The sequence below is a fragment of the Mixophyes fleayi genome, chromosome 6 (assembly GCF_038048845.1).
Source record: "Mixophyes fleayi isolate aMixFle1 chromosome 6, aMixFle1.hap1, whole genome shotgun sequence".
NCBI lineage: Eukaryota > Metazoa > Chordata > Amphibia > Anura > Limnodynastidae > Mixophyes > Mixophyes fleayi.
Genome location: NC_134407.1, coordinates 211994852 through 212022282, shown reverse-complemented (window position 1 = coordinate 212022282; position 27431 = coordinate 211994852). Strand labels below are relative to the sequence as shown.

General features: G+C 39.7%; 2 protein-coding genes across 2 annotated transcripts in view; both read left to right on the top strand.

Moving 5' to 3' along the window:
- LOC142095471 (uncharacterized) overlaps positions 1 to 26968 on the top strand; it is a 39553-nt gene extending 12585 nt beyond the window's left edge. Inside the window, exons 6-12 of the mRNA XM_075178415.1 lie at positions 1153 to 2387; positions 12957 to 13092; positions 13369 to 15050; positions 16509 to 16637; positions 18040 to 18112; positions 23678 to 25810; positions 25990 to 26968. Coding sequence (XP_075034516.1) covers positions 1153 to 2387; positions 12957 to 13092; positions 13369 to 15050; positions 16509 to 16637; positions 18040 to 18112; positions 23678 to 25407 — 4985 coding nt within the window. The 3' untranslated portion in view covers positions 25408 to 25810; positions 25990 to 26968. The remainder of the gene's footprint in view (positions 1 to 1152; positions 2388 to 12956; positions 13093 to 13368; positions 15051 to 16508; positions 16638 to 18039; positions 18113 to 23677; positions 25811 to 25989) is intronic.
- LOC142160011 (oocyte zinc finger protein XlCOF29-like) lies at positions 9025 to 12956 on the top strand. Its single transcript, XM_075214929.1, has 4 exons — positions 9025 to 9067; positions 10639 to 10793; positions 10912 to 11060; positions 12698 to 12956. Exons 3-4 carry the CDS (start codon positions 10983 to 10985, stop codon positions 12914 to 12916), a joined length of 297 nt encoding a protein of 98 aa, XP_075071030.1. The 5' UTR covers positions 9025 to 9067; positions 10639 to 10793; positions 10912 to 10982; the 3' UTR covers positions 12917 to 12956.
- Positions 26969 to 27431: the final 463 nt, after the last annotated feature.

Here is a 27431-nt window from a genome sequence, read left to right as displayed (position 1 = left end):
TAGTAACTTGTGTTCCGCAAATGCAATCAAAAAAGAAAGTGACATGAATAGAAATGTGAAAATGAAGAATAAAAATGTAAGTTAATAAATCTTGAGACAATTTTTAAAATCTAATCTAAATTAACCTTATTTGTAAAAAACACTTATTTATTTCATGAGACTTTGTCTTGCGAACTGCTGTACTATTTTTACAATTTCCAACAGTATGAAACTATACAATTATAATTGTTATCAATAAGTCATTGACAAGACAACAAAAAAGGAACAGAAGTCATTGCCGTGTGTCATTGGTCACATTGAGGCCAACAGGTGCCAATGTTTCTAACAGACTTTCTAATAGACTTCATAATGGCAGACCTATTCTATAGGGGAGACAATCGTTAGTAAAGTATCCCTAATATGATGCATTACACTAATCTTCAGAGACATTGATAACAAAATTTAAAACCAGGATTGGCGCTGGTAATTTGGTGTGTTATCTATATCGGAGGCTAGCAAAACTCTTTTTTCATGCTACCGCCTTGTTTTAAAATACTTTGAGTGTCCAGTTTTTTGTTTATATATTCAGTGACATTGATATTGTGGTTATATTAATTTTTCCTCCAACCAGGTATACGACCAACTTACTGCAGTATACATGGACCATCCAAAAGATATACTATACAATAAATCTCAACTAGGCTACACAGCATTCAATTGCAACCTCTTCCCCCCCCCCCTCACGAGTCTCATTTTTTTGCAGAATTGGGCATGGCTTGATTGGAAAGAAGTTCGGCCTATGTGTTGCCAATGTTGTACCAATTATTTTTTACATTTAGGAATACTGGAATGTTAGGTTTCACAGACATTAATAACAAAGGGAGCAATCTGTATATGTGTTACTGGACTGTTGGTGTGAGGGGAATTCAGATGAGATGAGAGAGTAGAGCAGGAGATCACCTTGTGAAGATATTCACGGTCGGAGAACTGGCAGTTGTCCTTGTCCTACCATAGATTACACGTCCTCCTCCTCCTCAGTCTGTAGCATCGGCAGCCAGTGGAGCCACAGACTACAAACTGTCCTGTGCAGAAATGTTACTTCCAGGAGCTTTTTCTCCTCTTTAATATCTCAGTGTTTATATCTTCTAACCACAATGCATTTCTTTCCAACAGATCTCACTGAGGATACAAAATTATCTGGAGGATCCCACACTCTTATTTCTTCACCGGATTGTATGAACCAGGATCAAAGTAGAGGTTTAAATATCCAAACTGCAAAATCCTTATCAACAGATGAACAAATCATGATCAGATCACTGGAGAATGTTACTGAGAAACCAACTTCATGTGACGGACGGAATCTTGCCGACATTTATACACTCTCAGAGCAAACAAAATATACATCTACTCATATTAAGGAGGAATCAGGCTCAAGTGAAGGAAATCTCGCCAATACTGACGTTTATATACCCACAGATCATACACAATATACATCTGTTCATATTAAGGAGGAATCTGTCGCTTGTGAAGAAGTAAATCTTTCACACCCTGCCATTTATATCCCCAGATATCACACACAATATACATCTAATCATATTAAGGCATCTAATCATATTAAGGAGCAAGCCACCTCATGTGAAGGAGGAAGCGTCACAGACAGCGACATTTATACATCCACAGGTCATAGACAATCTACTTATATTCATACTGAGGAGATTTACAGAAATAGCCAGAAGCATCATTTAAATGAAAAACCTTTTTCATGCTCTGAATGTGGAAAGTGCTTTAAACGCAACACTCAACTTTCTCTTCATTCTAGAATTCATACAGGAGACAAACCATATTCCTGCTCTGAATGTGGCAAATGTTTTAGTAATAGCTCAAATTTCCTTAAACATCGGAGGATTCACATAGGAGAAAAAACACATTTTTGCAATGATTGTGGGAAATGTTTTTACTATAAATCAAAATTAGTAATACATCAGAGAATTCACACAGGAGAGAAACCATATTCCTGCTCTGAATGTGGGAAATGTTTCTTCTGTAGATCAGATCTTATTAAACATCTGAAAAATCATACAGAATTGAAACCCTACTCTTGCTCTGAATGTAGGAAATGTTTTTTCTTTAATTCAGCTCTTGTTTTACATCAAAGAATTCACACCGGAGAGAAACCATTTTCTTGCTCAGAATGTGGAAAATGTTTTGTCAGTAAGGCAGCGCTTGGTAGACATCAGACTGTTCATACTGGAGAGAAACCATATTCTTGTTCTGAATGCGGGAAAAGCTTTACCAGAAAATTAAGTCTTGTCACACATCAAAGGACTCACACAGGAGAAAAACCATATGCTTGCTCTGAATGTGGGAAGCGTTTTATGAGAAGCGCAGACCGTAATAATCATCAGAAAGTTCACGCATGAGAAAAGCTGAATATTTAATATGTTCAGTTAGAACATGTTTTATTAAACATCAGTTCACTTGTATAGGAGAGAGAAGGAGAGCATCACTAGTGTAGAAGTAACGAGATGATTGGTCATGCATTGTTAATGAGCTAACAGACACTTTAAACCATATATACTCAGTCTCTGAGATTTCCACATTATAGTAAGACTGAGAAAAATTGCATGCAGACACGAGTAGAAATAAAAATACTTTATGGAAACAGTATTTTGAGGGGTTCCATTTCTGTTAATTACAACTAAAACACATTTAAATACAAATATGTAAAATTACATTGATCAATTAATCTTTCCATGAAATATAAACAATGTATCAATATTTGTTCAAATGCAATCAAAAAAGTGATGAAAAGAAATGTAAAACTGAAAATAAAAATATATATTAAAAATAAATGTTGAGACAATATTTACAATATTATCTAAATTAACATTAATTGTAAGTAGACACGGCCCTATGTAGAGTTGGATGCAAATTGTTGGTGTAAATTGCATCCGTGAACAGTACACAATTTGCATAGTATGCAGAGCTGCCAGTATCTAAAAATACTTGTTAGTCTGCATAATACACAAATTGGGTACCATTTGGAGGAGACAACAGGCATTATCAGCAATGTGCGTAAGGTGTGTCGAATGCCATTACTGTACTCTGGCTAAGTTAGCCCCGCCCCTTCTCTGCCCCGTTCTGTCTCTAAACGTAGAGAGGCATAAAGGACAGGTCTGTCCAAGTATACATACAGACTTAGCCGTTCACTGTTTCACTGCACATGCACAGTTCGGATAAGCACATTTTGACTTAGGATTTTGACTTCAACCAACTCTATATGAGCCTCATAGTCTCTTCTCCAATAAAAAGAAATAATGAACAATATTGAAAACTGATATACTATTATTACACTTTGTAGTCATTTCTCTATGAAACTATAAAATTATAACTTAACAATAATAAGACAAGAAAAAAAGTGGGGATGCTTATTGCAGTGTATCAGTGGTTACAATGATGCCATCAGGTGCTAACCCTTCTAATATATATGGATAAAAGCACTATCCACAGTTTTGGAAATATATTATTCTATAGGGGTGACAGTCATTTGATTGTATCTATGATATCCTCAAAAGTTGTATTGTACAACCATTATTGCAGTTTAAATGGACTATCCAACAGATACACTATACAGTGTGTTCTACAGGTTATGCGTCCAAAAATTGGTCAAGAGAACCCAAGGAGGAAAAAAGGGGGTAGTACTGTCCTGTATATTGTGACTGCAGAGGCATCTAACTAATGAGCAAGAAGAACATAGAAACTCATTGTAAAACTGTTTTTTCATAAAAGTGTTTTTTTCCTATCATGTCTCCTGGCTGTACAATTGTCCTTCAAGCCTTCCACTTACTTGGGGTGATGGGACAGCTTCTAAGTGTATCTTGCCTGTTTGCTGATAAATGATGCACATTGTGCTCAGCCACTTATACCACTTTCATACTGCGCCCCCCCGGCAATATCCCGGGTTTTTCAAGCCGGGTTTTTGCCGGGGCTCGGAGCGTCCCAGCACAGAAACACCATTCATACTGCACCTCGGACCCAGGAATTTCCCGGGTTGACCCCATTCATACTGCACAAGTCTGTGCCCTGGCAATTTGTGGGAGTCATCACCAGAGCACTTTTCATTGGCTGAAAGCTTGAATATGAAAAAATAAAATCTCTCTCTCTCTCCCCCCTATGGACTCTCTCTCTCTCCCCCCCCCCCCCCCCTATGGAAACCCGGCTTGCAGGCAACCCGGGTCCGACCCGGGAATTACCCCTCGATAAATCCCGGGTTCAAGACCTGGGTTTTTAGACCAGGGATTTTTCATTTGTACCATTCATACTGCACCAAGACCCGGGTCGTTTGAGTTCGCCCCGGCAAAAACCCGGGATTTTGGTGCAGTATGAATGGGGTATAACTAAGGTAGTTATCCCCTCTGCTTTGAGTGTCCTGACACTGCTCAATAATCATAAATTGAGATTCATGGATGATGCACATTGGATGAGGACCGTCACATCCTAGTGGTACAACAGGACCAGTGAGTACCCACTTTTCTAAGGACACCTCCTCGATCTGGATTTAGGTTCTTCCAACACTTTTGTACTGCCTGTTTCTACTGTTTATTTAAGAAAAAAAAACAATCCATGCAACCATGAAAATATTCTTGCTATGAGTGAGAGAGCTAAATTAAATGTTTCTGCTAGTTTTTTCATGTTCTCTAGTTTATATCAGTCATTCATATGCCCCTTTCATCCTGTGGGTCACCCACTGCAATAGGAACCAAACAAATAGGGTATTTGCATGTGAATTAAGGTACCTAGAATGGTTGACTGTACAAACAAAAAAGGTAATTGCACTTATAAACAGAAGGGAAAGTAGGGGCAAGTTACCTTGTATGAATAGCTTACAGTGGTACTGTAAATGTGCAGACATTAAATTACAATGTATCTTTCCAGAATGAGGTAAAGAAAAACAAGGACAATAGATACTACTTTGTTATTGGCTGCCTATGATAATGTGATCACTGAATAGATTAATGGGAGACAGATTTGTGACTGGTTGCTTAAGATCACATGATCACCACTGGTTGGTATAAACAGTGCTCTAAAGTATATTTGTACTCTTTTGCCTCTGAAGAAACCGCCAGTTATCCTAAAGTAGGCTGAGAAATGCGTCAGTTGACGCTGGCGTTCTGATATTGAAGTCTTTGTACACTTAAACCCCGGGGACCAGTTTCTTCTGATGAGACAAGACTGGTTCTTTATACAGCTTACGTTCATTCATTATTTGCATTGGAGAGGCTGATTAATTGCTGTTTCCACGTCACATTGGGTCACTCAGCCCTAGTTTCATCTGAGGGAATCGTGAACTTTTCATTTCCTCATGAGATATAATATTAAGGAACATTTGTGCAATATCTGTGCTGATGGATCAGCTAATTTATGGTTTACTGTGACAGCTATGAACTGTGATTTATCAAATTAACGAGGTTTCTTACTCCATAACAGACCGTTACAGCGAATGTAATGTTTTTATTTTATTATTTAATAAATGTAATAATATTTTATTTATACAGGTTTCAGATTCCTATTTTTGAGAGCTGCAGTTTATAACAGCACTGTTTCTTTTAGTGGATTTCAGCACCAGAGATTTGTTTATTGTTGTCACACTTCAAAGTAAATCACAGCAGTGAAGTCCGGTATGTGATGAAGCATAAAAAGTGTTTATTGCTCAGAAGATACATGTAAATGGTACGAACCCAATATAGCTGAAACTGCACAGGGAAAACGGCAGACACTGGAAGAAAGGTAGGTGCAGAGAGATCCGGAGAAGTGGTGCAGCAGCAGAATGTGAAATCCGAGGCACAGGAGCAGCAGGGAAAGCAAACTGTAAGGAAGGCACTGAAACAACAATGTCCAGCCCAAGAAATAGAGGCAGATAAGTAGGGAACCACCAGATACAAGAGTTGATTAGTCCAACAGGTTAACCCCTAATAGTGAGAAGGATAAAGGCACAATAGCAGCACTGCTGGTGAATTAGAGATCCTGCCATAATATATACTATGAAACACAAATAAAATCCAATCCCAGAGGCAGGAGCTACCAATACAAAGCAGCGTGCAATTGCAGAAGTTGAAGGCAGATCATAACAATTGTAACTTAAGAAAATGACTGGTCTATATCCTTTACATGATTTATACCAGGTTACTCAACTATACCATGACTTAGACAATAACACATTGACTGTTTTGCCACCAACACCATCCTGTAACCCAGGGTAATCATTTGGTTGGTAGAGGTGTAGCAAGTGTCATATATATTTTTGAATGAAGACAATATATTAGCATGAAATATAATTACGTTGTTTTATCTTATTTTAGTTGTATCATTTATTTGATGTGGCAATTGTGAACTGAGGGGAGAGATGTGGGCAGTAGTGGAAGAGTTAATTCTAAGAACAGATGTTGCCAATTAACTCCTGGTGAACATCGCAATCTTGGAAGCTCAAGAGAATATGGAACACCTACACACTACTTCAACCAATTGTAATATGACATTTGAATTGTAACACAGCCTACTGTTCAGTGTTTATGAAAAGAACTGCTTCGTCTCCAGAAGGCAGAGTTTCAGGCTTGAAATTTGATTATAATATTATCACCGCAAGCTTTTATTTTGTTAATAAACCTTTATACTTTTTCTTAAAGTTTTGCTGCTGTAGAAATTCAATTATTGATTTAACTCAAGCTTATATCGCACTAGAGACTAATGTAATTTATTTGCTTCCTTTTTTAGTTGGGATTAGGAATTATATTTTGTAAGGGGGGGTTAAATTGCCATGCACCAGGGACATTCATGTGCTACCCCGTAGCTGCAGTGCATCACAATTGTGGACATGGTCAGCATGAAAGTTCATGGCTTTCTCTGTTCTAGTCAGGCCCCCAATACTTCCCCTTGGAACATACCGCCAATGGTGCACATACAACTGTTCTGCTACCTGTCTGAATTCTGCAATTTTGGAGCCTAAATTTAAAGATAAAGATACTATTTACCACTTGGATTGCTGAGCAAAGAGTGAACACTCTTGACCTCCCCACTACCAACCAACCCGACATTAACTCAATAGCTCCAACATTAATTAGTCTTACTTCCCCCATATAAAATTAATAGTGTTCACAATTAATAGTCTTTCTTTCCCCCATCCACACCCAAAATAAAATGAATGGAATATAGATTTAATAAACACTAACCACTGTGGCACCATCAGAGCTTCCTTGAGCAAAAGAACTGGACTAAGCCCTTACAAAATTATTATTGGTCACTCCATGCCAACTTAGGGATCACCAACTCTAGACCTAAAGGGGGTCATTATGCCCCACCTCTCGGGAAGCATAATTCATTATTATTAACTTACCAACCTGTCATCATGGCCCTGTTTTGATCCATGAACGGGCGCCATGAATTTCCAAATGAAAATCTTTTCCCTCACCAGAAAATGTGATGTGGACCCCAACAATGACTACCTGTGGAAAAACTCCTGCACTGGACTGCAAATTGCTAATCCCCAGGTGCAACCTGGTGAGATAGGTCCTTGATATGTCAATGACCGTATATGATATTTACTTTGGCTAATATGGTCATTAAGAAATGGGGTGGAGCACTGTAATATTTTGGGTAGCAGGCTGGTACAGTAGTTAGCCTTCCTGCCTCACAGCACAAGGATCATGGGCTCAGTTCCAACCATAGCATGATCTGTGTTGAGTTTGTGTGTTCTCCCCATGTTTGAGTGGGTTTCTTCCAGGGTGCTCCGGTTTCCTCCAACAGTCCAAAAATATACTGGCATGTTGGTCCAGCCTGATTGCAAAGTGCATAATGGGCTGTATGATCAATCACACAACAATGTTGGCCACAGGGTTGTTGTCTTGTGTGTACTGTGTAGAGGGTGGTAATAGGGTACCTGAGGGAGATTATAAGCTTGCCTGAAGTGGGTTTTCAGAGAAATCCCATGTTTCCCTATTTCCCCAGCACAGTGTCCTTATTTGCCAACCAAAATCTTTAACCCACAATTTTTTCTTTCCATTACCTTAAACTCCTGATGCACCAGAGTAACATGGCCAGCTGGAAGACGTTCATATAACTGTTTTACTTTCTTTGTCACCTTAAAGCAAGTAAGAGATGGATTTTATGGCCTGAGCAAACTTAAGGTCACATAGGTGTCTCGATTTCTCATATAAAAATGATGGGAGCTCTATCTTTATTCTATAACGATACATCACCCTTTTTTCTCCCTCTTCTTTAGCTAGTCAATAAAAAATGAAAGTGTCACTTGTGTAGGATACATGTAATGTAGTAGTTTACCTGCTCTTTTCTACTAAATCACCAATCCACATTAATAAAATAGGAAATAATCTTGTTCGAAAAGAATAAAAAACTACTATAAGATTAAATCTATTTGCTAAAGAAAACAAGGAAAACTACTTTTGTAAAATAAAGTAGACAGCATTTTTCTTTTCAGAATATTTGTCACCCATTGTAAATATTGCTGACACATTTTCTGTAATAAAATACCAGCCTTCTTTCCTTATTATGTTTCTGCACTATTAATACAGTTGCTAAAGAGTCCCATTTTACCAGCCAGATGGTTAACTTTCTTTTATATAATATCCTTTTGTCAAAAGTAATTTTGTGTATAATGTTAATATTTTTTAGTGGGGAATAGTGTCTTTTCTAAAACACTAGTGGTAGCATCACTATAACACTACTGGAAGACACCGCGAGATGGCGCTGCATTGCTGGAGAAGCGTTTAATAGAGGCGCTGTCACTGTACAGCAATGCATCATGGGAGCTGTAGTCCACAGTGTCTTTCGTAAGATTTTAGTTCTGTGTGGTTTTTTTTATCTAAATCACCAGCCATTAAAGAAAACGAGGAAAAATAGATGAACTCCGGTTATCATATTGACCCTGAAACGACGAGAAAATAGAGCCGATGATGAAGAGAACAGAAACGCGGAAGTCAGCTGGAACGCACATACAGGAAGTTGTTCATCTTCCTTTCAGACAGAAGTAATCGAGAAAAGGAGACACTTCTGATGTCACTGGGAATAGCACCAGGTAATTCCTCTTACTATGAAGAACTGCTATATTACATGTCTGTGTTGTGTTATCTTTAAAGATACCCTGCTTAACCCTCCCACATCCTCCTTCCCACTGTCACCCCTCTCTCTGTATCCCCACTACCTTCCTTCAGCCCTCCCTCATTATCATCCTTTACCCATTCCTCATCATGCTTACCATGCTTTCACACCTCCCTCATCATCCACACTATCACCCCTCCTCCTTACCATCATCCCCACTATAACCCCTCCCTCATTATACCCCCTTTCACACCTCTTCTTATTTATCCAAACTATCACCCTCCTCCTTGCAATTATAATAACCAATAACCCTGTCTCTTTATACTCAATGTCCTTCTACACCCCTCCCCCCATCTTCCATTGAATCTCTTTAAAAGAAAAAAAATGTTTTGTTTTTTTAAAAAGTGTAATTAGCACTTAAAGGCCTGGAAGTATAATACATCAGCATGCTTCAAAACATTCTGGAAAAAAAATATGGTGCATTCAGAAAGGTGAGGATCCAAGAACTGCCCAGACAGTCTTCATTCTGGATTTTTTTGCCAGGATAGTTTAGACCATGTTTTCTCCTTGCTTTAGCACAGGTGTATTCATTACTGACTGACACATTGTAACAGATGCACAGGTGGTATAATTATTTCCCTTGTCACCTGGTAAACATGCACTGTTAGGGGTCCCGAGGACTGGGTTTGAGATGGACTGGTCCTCAATACATTCAAAGTCCAGTTGGCACCAATGAGCTCTTTTCTGGATGTTCGTCGGCCAGAGGATATGTTCAGAGCATGGTTTTTACAAGCAGTCAAATGCATCAACATTAGGTAATGCCGTAATTGCAGTATCATGGCACTTGAACGTAGTCCTTCAGAACCCTTTGAGCGGTTTCGGGAAATTTACCTACAATGGGCAACTTTGAAGATATTTTCTCCGACAGCAATTACTTTGGTTACAAGATAGGAGAACCACATGTACTATGGTCGCTAGAAACCTTATAGGAACATTTTCCAGGATAATGCCGTCCTGAGGACTAACCCTTAGTTCCTGCATCAAGTAATTTCAAAATGTGATGCTTCTGTCCTTTTGTTCCAATCCTTAAAGTTTGAAGGAACAGACCTTGCATACACTGGGCCCAGTTAGAGATATCACTAGCAGAGATTACTAGAAAAAAACAGTGTTTGTTTTGCAATAGGACGTTTGCTAAGGTCAATCTCTACCTAAAGATCCTTTGGCAAGGTAGTATTGTATTCAGAGTTATTGAGAAAAAAGCTCAAAGTATTCTTAATGTCCATTCAACCAGAGTCATCGCCACTTCAGATAAAGTGCAAGTCACAGAAGACCTGTGCAAGGTAGCAGTAGGAAACACTCTACATATACTTACCAAACATTACAAAAATGATGTCAGCATCTCGGCAAAAGCAGAATTAACCAGGAAAGAAAGACTGGCTGTAGTTATTCTTGTTAAAGAGTAACTTAATTTCCTTGATTCCCTCCGTATCATACTAATTTGCTGCCCTTTATGTACTGTTATATTTCTTATTTATATGTTTGTTATAGTGTGGAAGAGTCAGGAGACACTGGAGGAAGGTATGAGCTGACCTTATATACTTCCTATGTGACTCTTTTCTTTCCTGTCTGCCCTGCGGTTGACCAAGGGAATTATTCATTAGTGTTGGCTGTCATGGCGGGAATCAAGGATATGGAATTAACAGGTAATCATCATAATTTTTCTGCCACATCCGGCTCTCCACAGCCATGAAGCTGTGTGGATATTCAAATGATTTTTATATTCATAAACTGTTTCTAGAATTAATTATTCTGTGTCTATAGATTGAGCCATAAAGTCACATGGGTGTACGACCTGTCTACAGCTGATAGATCATCTGACTGACTCACTGAGGATGGACAAGGACAGGAGTCACATGACTGAGAGGATATTAAATGTCACTCTGGAGATCATCTACCTGCTGACTGGAGAGGTGAGGGATTCTGGGAGTGTCACAGTGATATCACTCTTATCTCTATAAGTAAAACAGGAATCCGTTTGGAGATGTGAGGGATTCATGGCAGCACGGTGGCTAAGTGGTTAGCACTTCTGCCTCACAGCACTGGGGTCATGAGTTCAATTCCCAAACATGGCCTTATCTGTGAGGAGTTTGTATGTTCTCCCCGTGTTTGCATGGGTTTCCTCTGGGTGCTCCGGTTTCCTCCCACACTCCAAAAACATACTAGTAGGTGAATTGACTGCTAACAAAATTGACCCTAGTCTGTGTGTCTATATTAGGGAGTTTAGACTGTAAGCTCCAATGGGGCAGGGACTGATGTGAGTGAATTCTCTGTACAGCGCTGCGGAATTAGTGGCGCTATATAAATAAATGATGATGATGGTGATGATGATTCTGTGAATAGCACAGTGATATCATTCATCGTTATTAATTAAACGGAGACCTGATTTGGAAAGGTGAAGGATTCTGGGGATGACGTTGACATAACTGTTATCATATTAACTAAAATTGTGACCACATAGATGAAAGGAACACATTGGTGTAGCTCCGTTATCTGGTGATTCTATTATCCTTGTCACATGATGACTGAAGAGGTGATTTTTCCAATTTTTTTAATATGTTCAGCTCAGGATACCATAGTCTAGCACAGGTGGTTCCAGAATGCTGCTGGGAATTTTACCAGGTATTTTCCGAAATCAAGTACTAAGACAATATGCATATTTGTTACGGAGACTGCTCTTGGAATTTGGTCAGTTTCTGCATTGGCTTCTGTCATGATACCAAGGCAACCACAGGCTATTTACCCTCAGTATTGCGGACCTGGGAACATCCTTTTACACCCAAGCAAATATCTGGATAAAAACATGCACAAGGTTTCTTAATAAAATGGATCGAAAGGGCCATCAACTGTGGGAAAGGCCACAACAATTATACCAGTCTTAAGCAGGGGTTAACTTGAACACACTACACCTATTGTGACACTAACACATAAGGATTATATGAATAGTACTGTACTGTATCATTGGCCACCTCCAGGTATCCGATCCAGGCTTGTAGCAGTACTGTGGAGGCTTAGTTCCCTGGCTCTGCCAGCAAGTTAGAGGCCCTGATGAAGGGATTCCAGATGAACTCGCTGATCCTAGCAATCCTTCCGTAGTGTCCAATCAGTCAGTCATTCAGTCCAGCAGAACTGTAATTTCCCAGGCATTCCAGGTTACTCTGTCCCCTCTGGCCACCACACACAGCCTTTTATTCAGTCTTCTGTCCTCATCCTTCAGGACCGAGTTTTCCTCCTTTGCCTACTTGATTGGAGGGAGGGTCTTATGTCCTGTAGCTGGATCTCAAGCAAAGAAAAGTAATGACTGGTGATGTGATTAGTAAGGCATTGTCCTGGAAGGAGTCTAATTACTAGAGATGTAATTAACAAATTTCTTCTAAATGCAAGTGATTACCACATTTTTCTGAACACCTAAGTGTAAAAAGGTTTACTGGAAGTGAATGTGCTCCCAGGATATACTGTTAAAAATCATGATTCAATGAAGGATGTATACTTATCTTCTGATTTTATTTTTGTTTGTTTTTTTGATCAATTGTTGTTTTTCTATACATAGGATTATACAATTGTGAAGAAGACATCTGGTGAGTGTGAGACACCCAGCACCAGTACCCATGGGTCAGAAGTATTGAGCAGGACCCAGAGCCCCATCACGGTGCCTCCACCTCACTCACTGATACATGAGAGAAACAATGACCAGAGGATTCTAGAACTCACCAACAAGATCATACAGCTGCTGACTGGAGAGGTGACTGCTGGGAATGGGACATTATAAAGTAACACCTGGGGATGTGTCTGGGTGATGACTGTATCATTGTGTGTGTCAGGTTCCTATAAGGTGTCAGGATGTCACTGTCTATTTCTCCATGGAGGAGTGGGAGTATTTAGAGGGACACAAGGATCTGTACAAGGACGTCATGATGGAGAATCACCGGCCCCTCACATCACTGGGTAAGAGGAGGGTTAATCTAAGTTTTGTCTGTGTATATAGGAGATCTAACAGAATACCGCCATAGCCCCTGCTACCAGACCTGTGCTGAAAAATACAGGATTTGGACCCCTGGACCCCTTGTCCTCCTCTTCCCTTACCTTCCTTTAGCATTGACAACCAGTAGAACCAAAGACAAAAAACTGTCCTGTACAGGAATGTCATTCCCAGGAGTCTTTTCTCCAAATTTATATAGCAGTGTTTATATAAACTAACCCCAATATATTTATCTCCAACAGATTTCACTAAGGATACAAACATTTCTGGAGGACCCCACTCCTCTATTTCTTCACCAGGTTGTATGAATGAGGATCAAAGTATTGTTATAAATATTCAGACTGCAAAATACTCATCAACAGATGGAGAAAACACAGTCAACTGTCTGGAGAATGTTACAGAGTATATTACTGAGAAACCAACTGATACCAACACTTATACACCCACAGATCATACACAGAATACATCTACTCATATTAAGGAGGAATCAGTCTCATGCGAAGAAGGAAATATGACAAACACTGACATATATACACCCACAGATCACAGACAATATACAGTTCCTCATATTAAAGAGGAATCCATCTCATGCGAAGAAGAAAATCTCACACACTCTGACATTTATACACCCACAGATAATACACAATATACATCTACTCATATTAAGGAGGAACCAATTTCCTGTAAAGAAGGCATTGTCCCAAACACTGACATTTGTACACTTACTTATCACACACAATATACATCTGCTCATATTAAGGAGGAAGCTGTCTCATGTGAAAGAAGAAGCCTTTCACTCACTGACATTTATACGTCCAGAGATCATACACAGTATACCTCTACTTTTATTACGGAGGAATCAATCCCATGTGAAGAAGGGAACCTCACAGACACTGACATTTACACTCCCGCAGATTATACACAATATACATCTACTCATATTAAGGAGGAATTTGTCCCATGTGAACAAGGAAATCTCCCACCCACTGACATTTATACATCTACAGAAGATACAGTATCTATTTCTGCTCGTACGGTGGAGCACCGTAAAAACAAAATTAATTGTCAATTGGTAGAGAAAGCCTTTTTGTGTCTTGAATGTGGGAAGTGTTTTAAATGTAACTCACATCTCGCTAGCCATCAAAGAATACACACTGGAGAGAGACCATATCCTTGTGCAGAATGTGGGAAATGTTTTATCAGCAACTCAGATCTTATTATACATCAGAGAATTCACTCATGTGATAAACCATATTCATGCTCTATATGTCGCACCTGTTTTAACAATAACTCAGATCTTGCCAGCCATCAAAGAATACACACTGGAGAGAAACCATATTCTTGCTGTGAATGTGGCAAATGTTTTACAAGGAAAACACACCTTGTTATACATCAAAGAAGTCATACAGGAGAAAAACCATATTCTTGCTCTGAATGTGGGAAGTGTTTCATCAGTAACTCGCATCTCCTCAGCCATCAGAGGATTCACAGTGGTGAAAAACCATATTCTTGTTCTGAATGCGGAAAATGTTTTATTAGTAAATCACGTCTTGTTGAACATCAGAGAACTCACACAGGAGAGAAACCATATTCTTGTTTTGAATGTGGAAAGTATTTTATCAGTAACTCTAATCTTTCTACACATCAAAGAATTCATACAGGAGAGAAACCGTATTCCTGCTCTGAATGTGGGAAATGTTTTAGCAGAAAATCACATCTTGTTAGACATCAGGGAATTCACACAGGAGAAAAACAGTATATTTGTTCTAAATGTGGGAAATGTTTTAGCAGTAACTCAGAGCTTGTTATACATCAGCGCATGCACACAGAAGATAAATCAAATTGTTGCTCTGACTGTGGGAAATGTTTTATTTCTTATCAAAATCTTCTTAAACATCAGAGAATTCACATAAGTTTGAAAACTGTATAAGGAAGCTATAACAATTATTTGAAGCAGAGTATTATGCTAAAATCTCCATATTGTTCCATTGCTGGAAATTCATAGACTAAACTGTTTTATCTGATACTTACAGGTCCAGCATAGAGCTGTAAGCAATATTTTTAAGGCATTCTTTAACTGAGAGTTGGACCTTCATGTGGTTTCAGTATATGACCTAAATTGTGATTTGTTTTCTATTTCTAGTGAATGGTGATCACATCATTAAACATTGTGTCAGTGGTTCTACCAAGTACATTTTAGCTGCACAGTAGTGATTATTACACTTTAATGCTAATGTTTCTAAATCTGTGCTCATGTCTCTGTTTTGTTTTCTTGTATCTATGTGTAAAGAGTAGGAGGTATATTTAATAAACCACAGGTTTGAAAAATTGGAGATGTTGCCTATAGCAACTGATTAGACTCTGGTTAACAGTTATTTAATACATTCTACAAAATGACAGCTAGGATCCGATTGGTTGCTATAGGCACCATCTCTACTCTTTCAAACTCGCAGTTTAGTAAATATACCCCTAGGATATCATCATTTAATAATATGGTGTACAACAGGATATAAAAGACTACTCAGTGCTGCTGTTGGCATTTAGATGTTCTGATTGGCTACTTGTTGTACTAGGCACTCCCACTTCAAATTTGCCTATTAATGGTCATGCAGGATATTACTGAGCTGAAAAAACTCTTTCCTGCAGTTAACATTCTAATGCTCTGACAACAGGTTGTTGTCAATTGTCTGTATGTAACCAGTTTTAAAGAATAAATGCAATTGGTGCTGTGGCCTAGTCAAATGCAGGTAAGAAAATTGTAAACTAAACTTAACACACTACAATAGGACATCAAAACAGACTGGTAATAGATAAAAAAGGCACACATATTAAATAAGAGCTAAACAAGAGACCTTGTATGTATGGTCGTATCTTAAGGAAAACTTGTATATGAACTAAACTAAAAACATAGGGCCTGAGTCATTAAGGAGAGCAAAGCATAAAAAAGGAGTAGCTTTGGACCTGGGCAAAACCATGTTGCATTGGAGGGGGGAGGTAAATTACAAATGTGGGGACAGATTTATAGTTGGGGTAGGGCGTGTCCTAGATCAACCTCAAATTTCAGTGTAAAAATAAAGCTATCAAGTATTTGTGTGCTAGATGAAAAAACAGCCAGTATTTAACTTATGTGCAAAATGATAAATTCATTTGCACCCCTTGCATTGTAGCATGGTTTGTCCAAGAGAACATTTACTAATTTTTTTCCCTTACTTTCCTTAATGACTCAGGCCCATAATGTTTACATCTTTGTAGTAGGGTAAATACATTTGGGTAGATGCCAGAGCATTAAAATATGTATGTATGGACAATGTTGGGTGTAAAAGTACATCTATACTTATGATTATGGACAATATGCTGTTAAATTTGTGTTGTAATAAAACAGATATTATTTTATACTCTGTCTCTATTTGGTATCATTGAGCACCTCGCTGTACATAGTGGAGTAGCTTTGCAGGATCTGGCGCAGAGAGTGGAGAGGAGACGTGGGGGAGTGCGCCGGAAAATGGATCTGGTAAATGACAGCTGGACTCCAGATCCAGCCCATGACACAAGATGACATGCCCATTCCATTGAGAGGTGAGTCCTTCCTTCTCTTTTACTTGCATTGCCATCGTCCATTGGTTTCTTTGGAGTCCGGATGAAGCAAAACTTTGTCTACTTTCAGCACTGCCATCCCAAATGGACACAAATTGGGTGAAGGTGTTTCCCACTGGTAACCTCTAGGGTGGATCTCCTACATTATGTGGTGGCATGCACTTTTCCTTATTCTCACAAATATAAAGCATTGGATATTTTTGAATACTTTTGGCAAATGTCACAGTAGTGCTGAGGATCGATTTCACACCAGAAATAAATGTCTTTTAGGATCTACTGAACTACCATCTCTGTTCAGCTGCTGGAGCCACCGATCTCAACTGGAGCCAACTGATCTCAAATTGCTATTTCAACATCTGTTCAGCTGCCCATGGAGCTCAATTGTGATTGCTGTTGCTGTCTGTTTGGCTGCTGGACCATCTGCACCAATCCGTCAGCATCCTGGACCTCGTTGTGTCAGAGCTGAAAAGTATACACTTTTCTATTTTATCCTCTCCGCCTTGGTGTTGTCCAATTCCTTGACAACTATGCTGCCTAGCTCACTTATCTCCTATGCTGTGACCTGCTTACTGTCATACTAGGTGATTCCCATTGATAATCCCACTGTTTCTTCTCCCACTAAACTTTTTTCATTTACTTCCTCCATTGGTTTCTCCAAGTGGACCTCATGTCCCGCTACTGCTACATCTGTAGTTTCTCCAACTTAGCCTTCGTACTATTTGATCACCTCCTTTCCTTCAACCACAACTTACGTCCCCCACTTGTACTCAAATCTACATGAACACAGCAATACCTAAGTACTTTAAACCCAATCCACTTCTCATTTTCACTAAAACGACTAATTTCTCCTATAAGTACATTGTCCTGCCTTAGTCAGGATGCTTCGTTCTACAACAAAGCACTCACTTCAGCCCTAGGCAATGCTGCAGCTATCAAATACAGTCTCCCAACAATCCAAAATCCAACCATGGCAAACCAAACAGACCTTCAAAAGTTCTCCCTCACTGCAGACCACTGGAGGAAATCTCGTACCTATCCCGATTTTGCCACCTACTTCAAAAGACAAAATTGACACCATTCGACAAGATATTTCCTCACGCCAAATTCCACCCACTCCACCCACTCTCCCCACCTTCACCTACACTCCCCAATTCACCCTTAATTAATTATTTCCAGTAATTGAAGACTGTTATGGCCTTCGACCACCTAGATGAGCTTTTAGAACAGATAGGGTAGAGATCTTCACCTATAGCAGCTGCCTTTCCCGTAGAGCTTTATATGCTCACAGGTACTCAGATGTCCCCAGGTCTTAGGCTCAGAGTAGTAAAAGCTCATCAAAGACGGCCGCAGTGCAGGTGGAATCGGGAGCGCTGGTCCAGGCTGGAGCGGAAGGTCAGAGGCAAATAGCAGAGTCCAGTATACAAGCCACACAGTCAGGGCAACTAGCGATGGTTCAGAGTCCAGGTACAGGCAGAAGGTCAGGGCAACCAGTGATGGTTCAGAGTCCAGGTAACAGGCAGAGGGTCATACATAGAAAAGCAATCCAAAGCCAAAGGTATACACCAACACAGCACAGGAGCAGGTAAGCAAACTGAGTACCAGGATGTTATAAGGCCAAGCCCTCCATGCCTTAAATACTGATACTGGCCAATCAGGGATTTGCGCTATAAACACCCCCAGGCAGTGGTGATTAAATAAACTGAAGCTTAATTAGCCCGCAGGCTTGGAGATGCGCGCCCGGCTGCCCTGTATTGCCATGGCACAAGCGCAGTCATTTCAGCGTCCGCCCATTGTTCTGACAACGATCGGGCCGAATCCAGGAAGTGACGCCCCGTTGTCATGGAGACGGATAGGACGCCCCGAGGAGGCAGAAGACAGTTGCTGCGGTGCATGTGGCCGCTGTGGCTCCTAACAAAGACAAAGTCTCTGCACTCATCTTATCATCTCACCCTACAGCCTGTCCACTCGACCCTATTCCCTCCCAACTACTCCGCTCCCTCCCCTCCACTGCATGCCCACCTCTAACTCACCTCTTCAACCTGTCTCTCTCCACTGGCACATTTCCATCCTCCTTTAAGCCTGTGCTCATCTCGCCAATTCTAAAGAAACCATCACTTTTGCCTCCAAACTACTTGTGCGATTAGTATACAAACGCTTGTCTCACTTTCTCTCCTCTCATTCCATTCTCGACTCTTTGTAATCAGGCTTCCGTCCCTAGCATTCCATTGAAACTGCTCTCACAAAAGTGATCAATGATCTACTTACTGCAAAGTCTAAGGGTCATTTCTCCATACTCATTCACTTGGACCTCTGATGATCACCCTCTGCACTCCATTAGCCTTTGTGTCACAGTTCTTCCCTGGTTCACTTCCTATCAAACCTCTCCTTTAGTGTGTATAGCTGTGGCACATCCTCACCTCCATTCCCTATCAATTGGGGTCCTACAAGGCTCTGTTCTTGTCCCTTTTACTTTTTTCACTGTACACCTCTTCCATTGAGGAACTAATTAGTTAATTTGGCCTCCAGTACCACCTCTATACTGATGAAACTCAAATCTATATCTCACCCCCTGACCTCTCCCCTTCTGTACTATCTCATGTAACCAACTGTCTTTCTGCTATCTCCACATGGATGTCACAACACTGCCTAAAGATCAAGAGGTCTAAAACAGAAGGTATCTTCTCTCTTCCCAGAGTCACCACCTCTCCTCAAATCTATCTCACTGCCAATAACACCACAGTTTCCTCAGTCTCCTAAGCATGTTGCATTGGTGTCACATTTGGCTCCACACTCTACTTTATTCTTCACATCCAGTCTCTCTCCCAGTCTTGTCCACTCCACCTTAGAAACACTGCCAGAATACACCCTTTTTATACCCTACATGACATCAAAACTCTTATCCATTCTCTCATCATCTCTTGTCATTACTACTTCAAACTCCTGCTATCCAGCGTTACCAACACCCATATATCCCTATTTCAATCCATCCCAAATGCTGCTGCCAGACTGATCTTCCTCTCTCATTGCTCCACATCTGCTGCACCACTTTGCTAATTTCTACACTGGCTCCCTGTGTCCTCCAGAATCAAATTCAAATAACTCACCCTTACCTACAAATTCATCAACACCACCACCCCTTCATGTATCTCATATCAAAATACTCTCCCTCCTGCCCTCTTAGATATAACTCAAACATGTGCCTTGTCTCATCTCTGGTAGCCATCTCTCACTCCCACCTACAAGACTTCTCCCATACTGCTACCCACTTACGGAATTAATTATTATGGTCAATCAGGCTTTCCCAAAGCATTGAAATCTCTAGATGCTCTCAGAAAACCCATCTCTTTTTTAGTTTCTTACCTTATTCCTGTTGATACTACTCACACTAGTACACCCTCACAACTGTCCCAATCTCCACTCTAAGCCTCATTGGTCCTCTTGTACCAGCTGTGCCCTCTTCCATCTAGAATGCAGGCTGTCTCATTAGTAGGACCCTTTGTTTTCATGTGTGCATTTATTTTGTCTACCTTGTGTGTCTGTTTTATGTATGTTCAGTTTTTCCTGCTGTAGGACTCTGCAGAGCACTGTGGTGCCTTACAAACCTATGATAATAATACATTACACAGATGGATGGGAACTCTTCCCTATGTGACATTGGCCACTGTTCATGCTACATATAGTCCACAGTCCAAGTCCAGGGAAATCATTGGTTCTAAAAGACTTCCCTGCCTATCAGTTTCTGCACTTCCAGGTATGTCACACCCAGACATGAAGTGCTACCTCCAACAATTGTCTATTATTGGTCTTGATGAGTCCCAGGGGTCTGGGGATGTCTCTTGTTGGCCTAACCCCACTCCACTGCATGACTTTCCGAAGTGCCTGCTAGACCGACTGCTGCACCTCAAGACTTTTCAGTAACAAGGACCCTTCTCCACAAACAAGACTTGGTCCAAGCTGCAGATGATATTCATTCTAATGATGACTATTCACATTGAAGCTCAGGGCCGCTGACCACAATGATCCCTTAGCTATTTATATTTTAAAGTGCCTGTGTGGATTTGAACATGTACAACTGGATGAAAGAGGTGGTAATCACCGTGTACTACTTAGAAGGTGAAAAACACAATTAAATTTTCAATTAATCATAATTTAGCTACATGGGTTTAATGTTATTTTTGGTGTAGATTAATCTTCCTGTTAATCATGTACAATAACTTTTTTTTATGAGAAGACTTCCGAACACATTGTACCCAACAAATTGAGGTAGGTAGGATGATGACATGCAGTTATTAGACTGACCACAAGGTGGCAAATGGTGGATGTACAATAACGGTGCGTTAACTTTCCTGTGAAGTCCCAGCAGAAAGTTCAATGGTTGATCCAAATGCAGTTCTCAACACCTGTGTACAGAACGTTCATAAATGACGACAAACTGCTGTTTTCAAGTTGGCCACAAGATGGCAGTACTGATAATAAAATATTAGAACAACATGTAATTATCAAAAATAGCCACAAGATGGCAGTGCGGTACACAGAGTAATTGGCGTAATGAAAGACACGTTGCAGTTCTCAAAATAACCACTTGATGGCAGAGCGGCTGATGATCACCGGCAAGGTGTGGTTGGTCTTGGGGTGATTGTCCTGAGACCAGATGGAACGCAAAAGCCGGAAGTTCAGACAGGAAGTCAGTAGTTACACACTTCCGGAAGTTTGTGCTAAGAGTAAGTATTTATTTGATAGTCCCCTGACCACTAAAGGAAGAGAGCGCCGTGATGCATTTCGGGAACTATAGTTTCAAGTATTCTTATAACCCGTAAATTTCAGCGTTTAGGACTACAATCCCCATAATCCATCTCACCTCCGCTTGTACTAAACATATCCAGGCAGAAGTAAGTGATCACCGATAATGTGTTACGTTTACATCGAATCACCGGGGATAACACAGTGGCTGCAGCTGCAAATTAATATTAAATAACGCATAACTCAATTATTTTATGACATCCAGGGGCGCAGTGATTACTGCTGTTATACAGGAGAGGGGGAGACATTACTGATCTATTATCACAGAGGAGATACCTTTGATGATGTCATTGGTAGAAACACCAGGTAATTATAAACTGTTATTATATGTTTGCCACTTGTTATTTTCATTAAATGGGAATCTAACAGGATAATTTTGTCATGTTTTTCTACTTTACTCTTTAAATCAAAACTAACTATATTTTGACTTTTCTCTTACCAGGCAGTGACCGCATGGGCTCACTCTGTCACCTGGTGTTGGGGTCCTTGGAGAGGGATCTTGCACAGTTTATCTGGGTTTCCTTCTTCCAGTCAGTAACCAGCCGTTACTGACCACTCCTACTGGTGTCAGCTACCACCAGATAACCCTAACCCTGGCTGACTGCAAATGCTAGCGCGTGAATCAGCCTGGAGGGGATCCACACCTGTAATATTGTTGCCAGTGGCATTGGGGAGTGTAATACATCCCTATCAACGAACTGCGTGGGGGAGAGAGGCTCAGCCTCCTCTCCTCTGGGACCACCACGTCTAGGGTGGGAGATTTAGCTGTCTGCTCTGTGTACTATAAAATACCCCCTCCCCCTCCTTCTACCTCTACTGCCTGCACATGGCATGCTGTGTGTCTTACTCTGTGATCTTCAGTGAGATTTTGAATTGGAAATAATGATTTGTAGGAAGACAGCTAAAATAATGATGTAGATGCATGCTTAACGGGTACTTAACTTATCATTTAAATTTAAGCAGGGGAAAACTCTGAGGGTGGGAGGCATTTTCTGGTGGAAACTCAGGTTCTTTCAGGTGTCAAAGTTCAAATATCAATATTTTATTGCAAACAAGTTAATAATAAGGTACTTGGCTTCTAATAGTTTTATTAGCGATATGTTCAATCAGCAGTTATCCAGGGCCCCATTCTCTGCTCGAGCTGGATAGGCAAACGACTGACACTGCTGCAGACGGTCCAGGGTGAGTCACTGTGTATCGCAGCAACCCAGCTTTTATAGATAGGAAACTAAGGGTTCCGGATATCACTAACATTAAAGGTATAATTGATTCAGAACTTCTTATTGGTACAGCTATGAGTATTAAACAGTTTAAAAAACTTCTTCTATGCAGGTGCAATAGCAGTGAAGTTACACAGGACTTTCCATTACTTTGTATATGCGCAGTAAGCTCTGGGACAATGCCTAGCTGATTGATATATATATATATATATATAAATATAAATATTATTGACATGTCCTGGCCTTGCCGTGATTACTTCAGCATTTCATAATACAGACAAAAATAGTACAAGAACAATAAAATGGAGTTCAGTGGTCATTTTGCTTGGCCTGTCACAGCTTTCAAGGGGCTGCCATTTTTGCTATACGACGAAGGCAGACTTTAACAATTATGGTCTTCCAAAAGCAGACAGCCCCTTTGGAAGCCCAAAGGGGCAGTCTATTATAGATGTGCTGTAAAATTGTAGGAAAGTATCTACAATGGTAGTGATCAGTTTGGTTTTTATGCATTTGTCGAGCATTGATTTTTATATGAACACTTCTTTTGACATATATAGTCATCCATGATGCAGTCTTTTAAAATAGGGACCTTTAGAACAGAAGCATTTGGACAGTAGTGGTGTCATATGTATATGTGTGTGTATGTATGTGTATGTGTGTGTATATATATATATATATATATATATATATATATATATATATAGGCATATGAATGCTCCTGTAAGTTACTATCCATTCCTTTTCCATTCCTATTTGTTGGGAGACACTGTTTCTCAATTTAGGTAATTCTATTGGAACCTACATATTACTCAGTATACAGTATACTACTAGTTCTGTATTGTAGAAGAGAAAACAGTCCAAACTTTCATCTCAAAGAGCTTTCAATATATTGTTTTATCCCAGTGTTTATATAATCTAACATATTTATTTCCAGCAGATTTCATCAAGGATATAAGAATGCCTGAAGAATCCCACAACCCTATTCCTTCCCTGGATTGTATGAATGAGGATCATAGTAGTGTTCTAAATATCAAGACTGCGAAATACTCGCTAACTGATGAACAAAAAACGGTAAATTGTCTGGAGAATCTTACTGAGAAACCAACTTCATGTGAAGGAGGAAACCTCACCAACGTTTATCCACCCACAGATCATACATCCACCCATATTAAGAATGAATCTGCCTCATGTGTAGAAGGGAACCAGATTGACATTTATACACCCACAGATCAGGCACAGTATACATCTACTCCTGTTAAGGAGGAATCGGTCTCGTGTGAAGAAGGAAATCTCCCACATACTGACACTTATACACCTACAGGTGATGCAAAATATACATCTACCCATATTAAGGAGGAACCCATCTCATGTAAAGGAAATCTCACAGACCCTGACACTTCTACACACTTCGAACATATACAATATTCATCTATTCAAACTAAAGAGGAATCTGCTACACGTGAAGAGAGAAATCTCACTGACACTTTTATTTATACACCAACAAATCCAAAGCAACTTGTATCCAGTTGTACAGTGGAGCACGAAATAAACAACCAGAAGCATTTGTTAGTAGAGAAACAATTTGTGTGCTCTGAATGTGGGAAGTGTTTCACACGTAACTCAAATCTTTTAAGCCATCAAAAGACTCATACAGGGGTTAAACCGCATGCTTGCTCTGTCTGTGGGAAATGTTTTACCAGAAGAACACACCTCAATAATCATCAGAAAATGCACACTGGAGAGAATGCATTTTCTTGCCTTGAATGTGGGAAATGTTTATTCAGTAGTTCAAATCTTGCTATACATCAGAGAATTCATACAGGAGAGAAACCACATTCTTGCTCTGATTGTGGGAAATGTTTTAGCAATACCTCAAGTCTTATTAAACATCAGAAAAGTCACACTGGAGAGAAGCCCTATTCATGTTCTGTATGTGGGAAATGTTTTAGGGTCAAATCAGAACTGGCAAGACATGAGCGAATTCACAGTGGTGAGAAACCACATTGTTGTGCGGAGTGTGGGAAATGTTTTATCAGCAACTCAGATCTTGTTAATCATCATAGAATTCACACAGGGGAGAAACCATATTCTTGCACTGAATGTGGGAAATGTTTTAGCAGAATCTCTGGTCTTATCGTACATCAGAAGATTCACACTGGAGAGAAGCCCTATCCGTGTTCTGTATGTGGGAAATGTTTTAAGGGCAAATCAGAACTAGTAAGACATGACAGAAGTCACAGTCGTGAGAAACCACATTGTTGTGCGGAGTGTGGAAAATATTTTAGCAACAACTCAGATCTTGTGGATCATCAAAGAATTCACACAGGGGAGAAACCATATTCTTGCACGGAATGTGGGAAATGTTTTATCAGAAAGTCCTATCTTGTTATACATCATAGAATTCACACAGGAGACAAACCACACTTATGCTCTAAATGTGGAAAATGTTTTATCAGTAGATCAGAACTTGTAATACATAAGAAAATTCACACAGGGGAGAAACCATATTCTTGCACTGAATGTGGGAAATGTTTTGTAAGTATGTCAGAACTAATTGTACATCAGCGAAATCACACAGGAGAGACACCGTTTTGTTGTTCTGAATGTGGTAAATGTTTCACAAGTACTTCAAATCTTAGTAGACATAAAAAAATTCACACAAAATGAAAAACATTCTTACTCTGAACAGTATGAAATAACTCACATTTTAGACATATTTCTTGCACCTTTGAAACGTATCCTAATAATTATTTTGAGAGAAATCATAATTTGAAATGCATGCCAAACATTGGGCTGGCCAGTTATTTACTAGTGGTCTATGTCTGTTATCTATCCGGTGTCTATTGTTAGGTTAAATTATTTAGATAAATACATGTTAACTAAGTAGGTGTCCTAGTTGTCTCTAGCTGTGTGTTAGTACTTTTGCTTTAATTTTGGGTAGTCATTTGTACCAAAGTAAAATGGCTGTCAGACCTAATCTACTTTCTTCCACAAATTTTGCATTCAGTGGTAATATTCTGGTTAGAACATTAGAAACAATAAGGGACGTTTATGAGACCTGGAGGTAAATGTATCAAGCTGAGATTTTTCCGGTGGGTTTGAAAAACCAATGGGATTCTAGCTATCATTTATTTAGTATAGTCTACAAAATGATAGCTAGTATTTGATTGGTTGCTATAGGCAACATCTCCACTTTTCAAACCCGCCGGAAAACTCTCAGCTTGATACATTTACCCCCTGGTGTGAAAGAAAAGGTGGTACTGCTCATAGCAACGAAGTATTTGCTTTTATTTTCTAAAGTGATATAAGCAACACCAGCTTTCTATTTTGAACCAGACAACAATATGGTTTTTGGGGGACCCTTGGACATGCTCACTTTTAATGACAGAACTACTTTTCTCTTGTTAACAAACTTAACCTAGTATTATATTTAATTATATTTTTTTGGACATGAGAGGCTTCTATCTTAGCCTCCGAATTGTCGCTCTGAACAGAGCAGGGATCGGAATAGGTGCCTGTAATGCTCATTTTATCGCTAACAATAAACATTGTCCAATGCGATTATTGTGATTTCAACGCACAAAGAGATTTCATGGCAAAAAGATAGCAGGATTTACAGCAAGCCATGATTAAGCATAAAAGTTATAACAATAAACAGGAAAGTTTAAAACCAAATACATTACTATCTTCGCAAGCGCGTCCTGGGCCAAGGTTCAGATACAGTCATGTTGTCTGTTGTCAGGAAGAGAGAAAGCGCTAACTGGCCCAGGGAGCTTATATGTAGTTTCAGTTAACAAAAAACAGTGATGATGTCACAATGTACACAAAGATAAACTAAGGTCTTCTTTGGTCTAGGGGTCAGGTCAGTCCAGTACAATGCAAATCATAGGTCAGTTCAAAGGATTCCTGATAAAGTTTGGGTCAGCTCACTCCAACAGCTGAGTACATGTGCCAAAGATAACCTAATCCAGTTTAAACCAACCTATTTGCATTCCAAACTCTATAATTTTGAGCATTAATCCTTTATCTTCCATAATTAGCGATCACGGGAAGCGATCGCTTTGCCGATACTAGCGGATTTCTGGTGGTAATGTGTAGATCAAAATGACACTAAACATGATACTTTTCCAATATCCTGAGCCTTAGATACCTTTAATATAATATTTATGTATACCTGATCTCTAATACATTTTATTACTTAATAAATGTTGATTAGAACCTTAATAAATGTGTACTATTTACAAATATAAGTGTGAATGTAAATGTGTGTGTAATTAATCTGTGTGATTGCCATTTGGGGTGGACAACGCACTCAACACTTTCCAGCAACTGGTCAACCAACTTCTGGAAGGGTTCTCAGAATGAGTTGATTTTATATTGTCAGGAAGACCATGTTGTGTATGTAGGGCAGGTGTAAGGAAAGATTTATGGGCAGGTCTAACAATCAGGGCAACTAAGTGCCAGATCAGGATGTGCAAAACCTAGGGTATTGTGTAGGGTAGGACAAGTTAGGCCAGACCATGATAAGATAGAGGCAATCTGACCCCAGTGATGAATGGTAGCATTTATGGGGACTGGAGGGTACTACTGATGGCTTGTCCCCAACTTTAGCACCAAAGCCACGCCCAACAGACTTCATTAAGAAATGACTTCCTGAGGTGGTCACTGGACACTCATTCATGAAATAACAT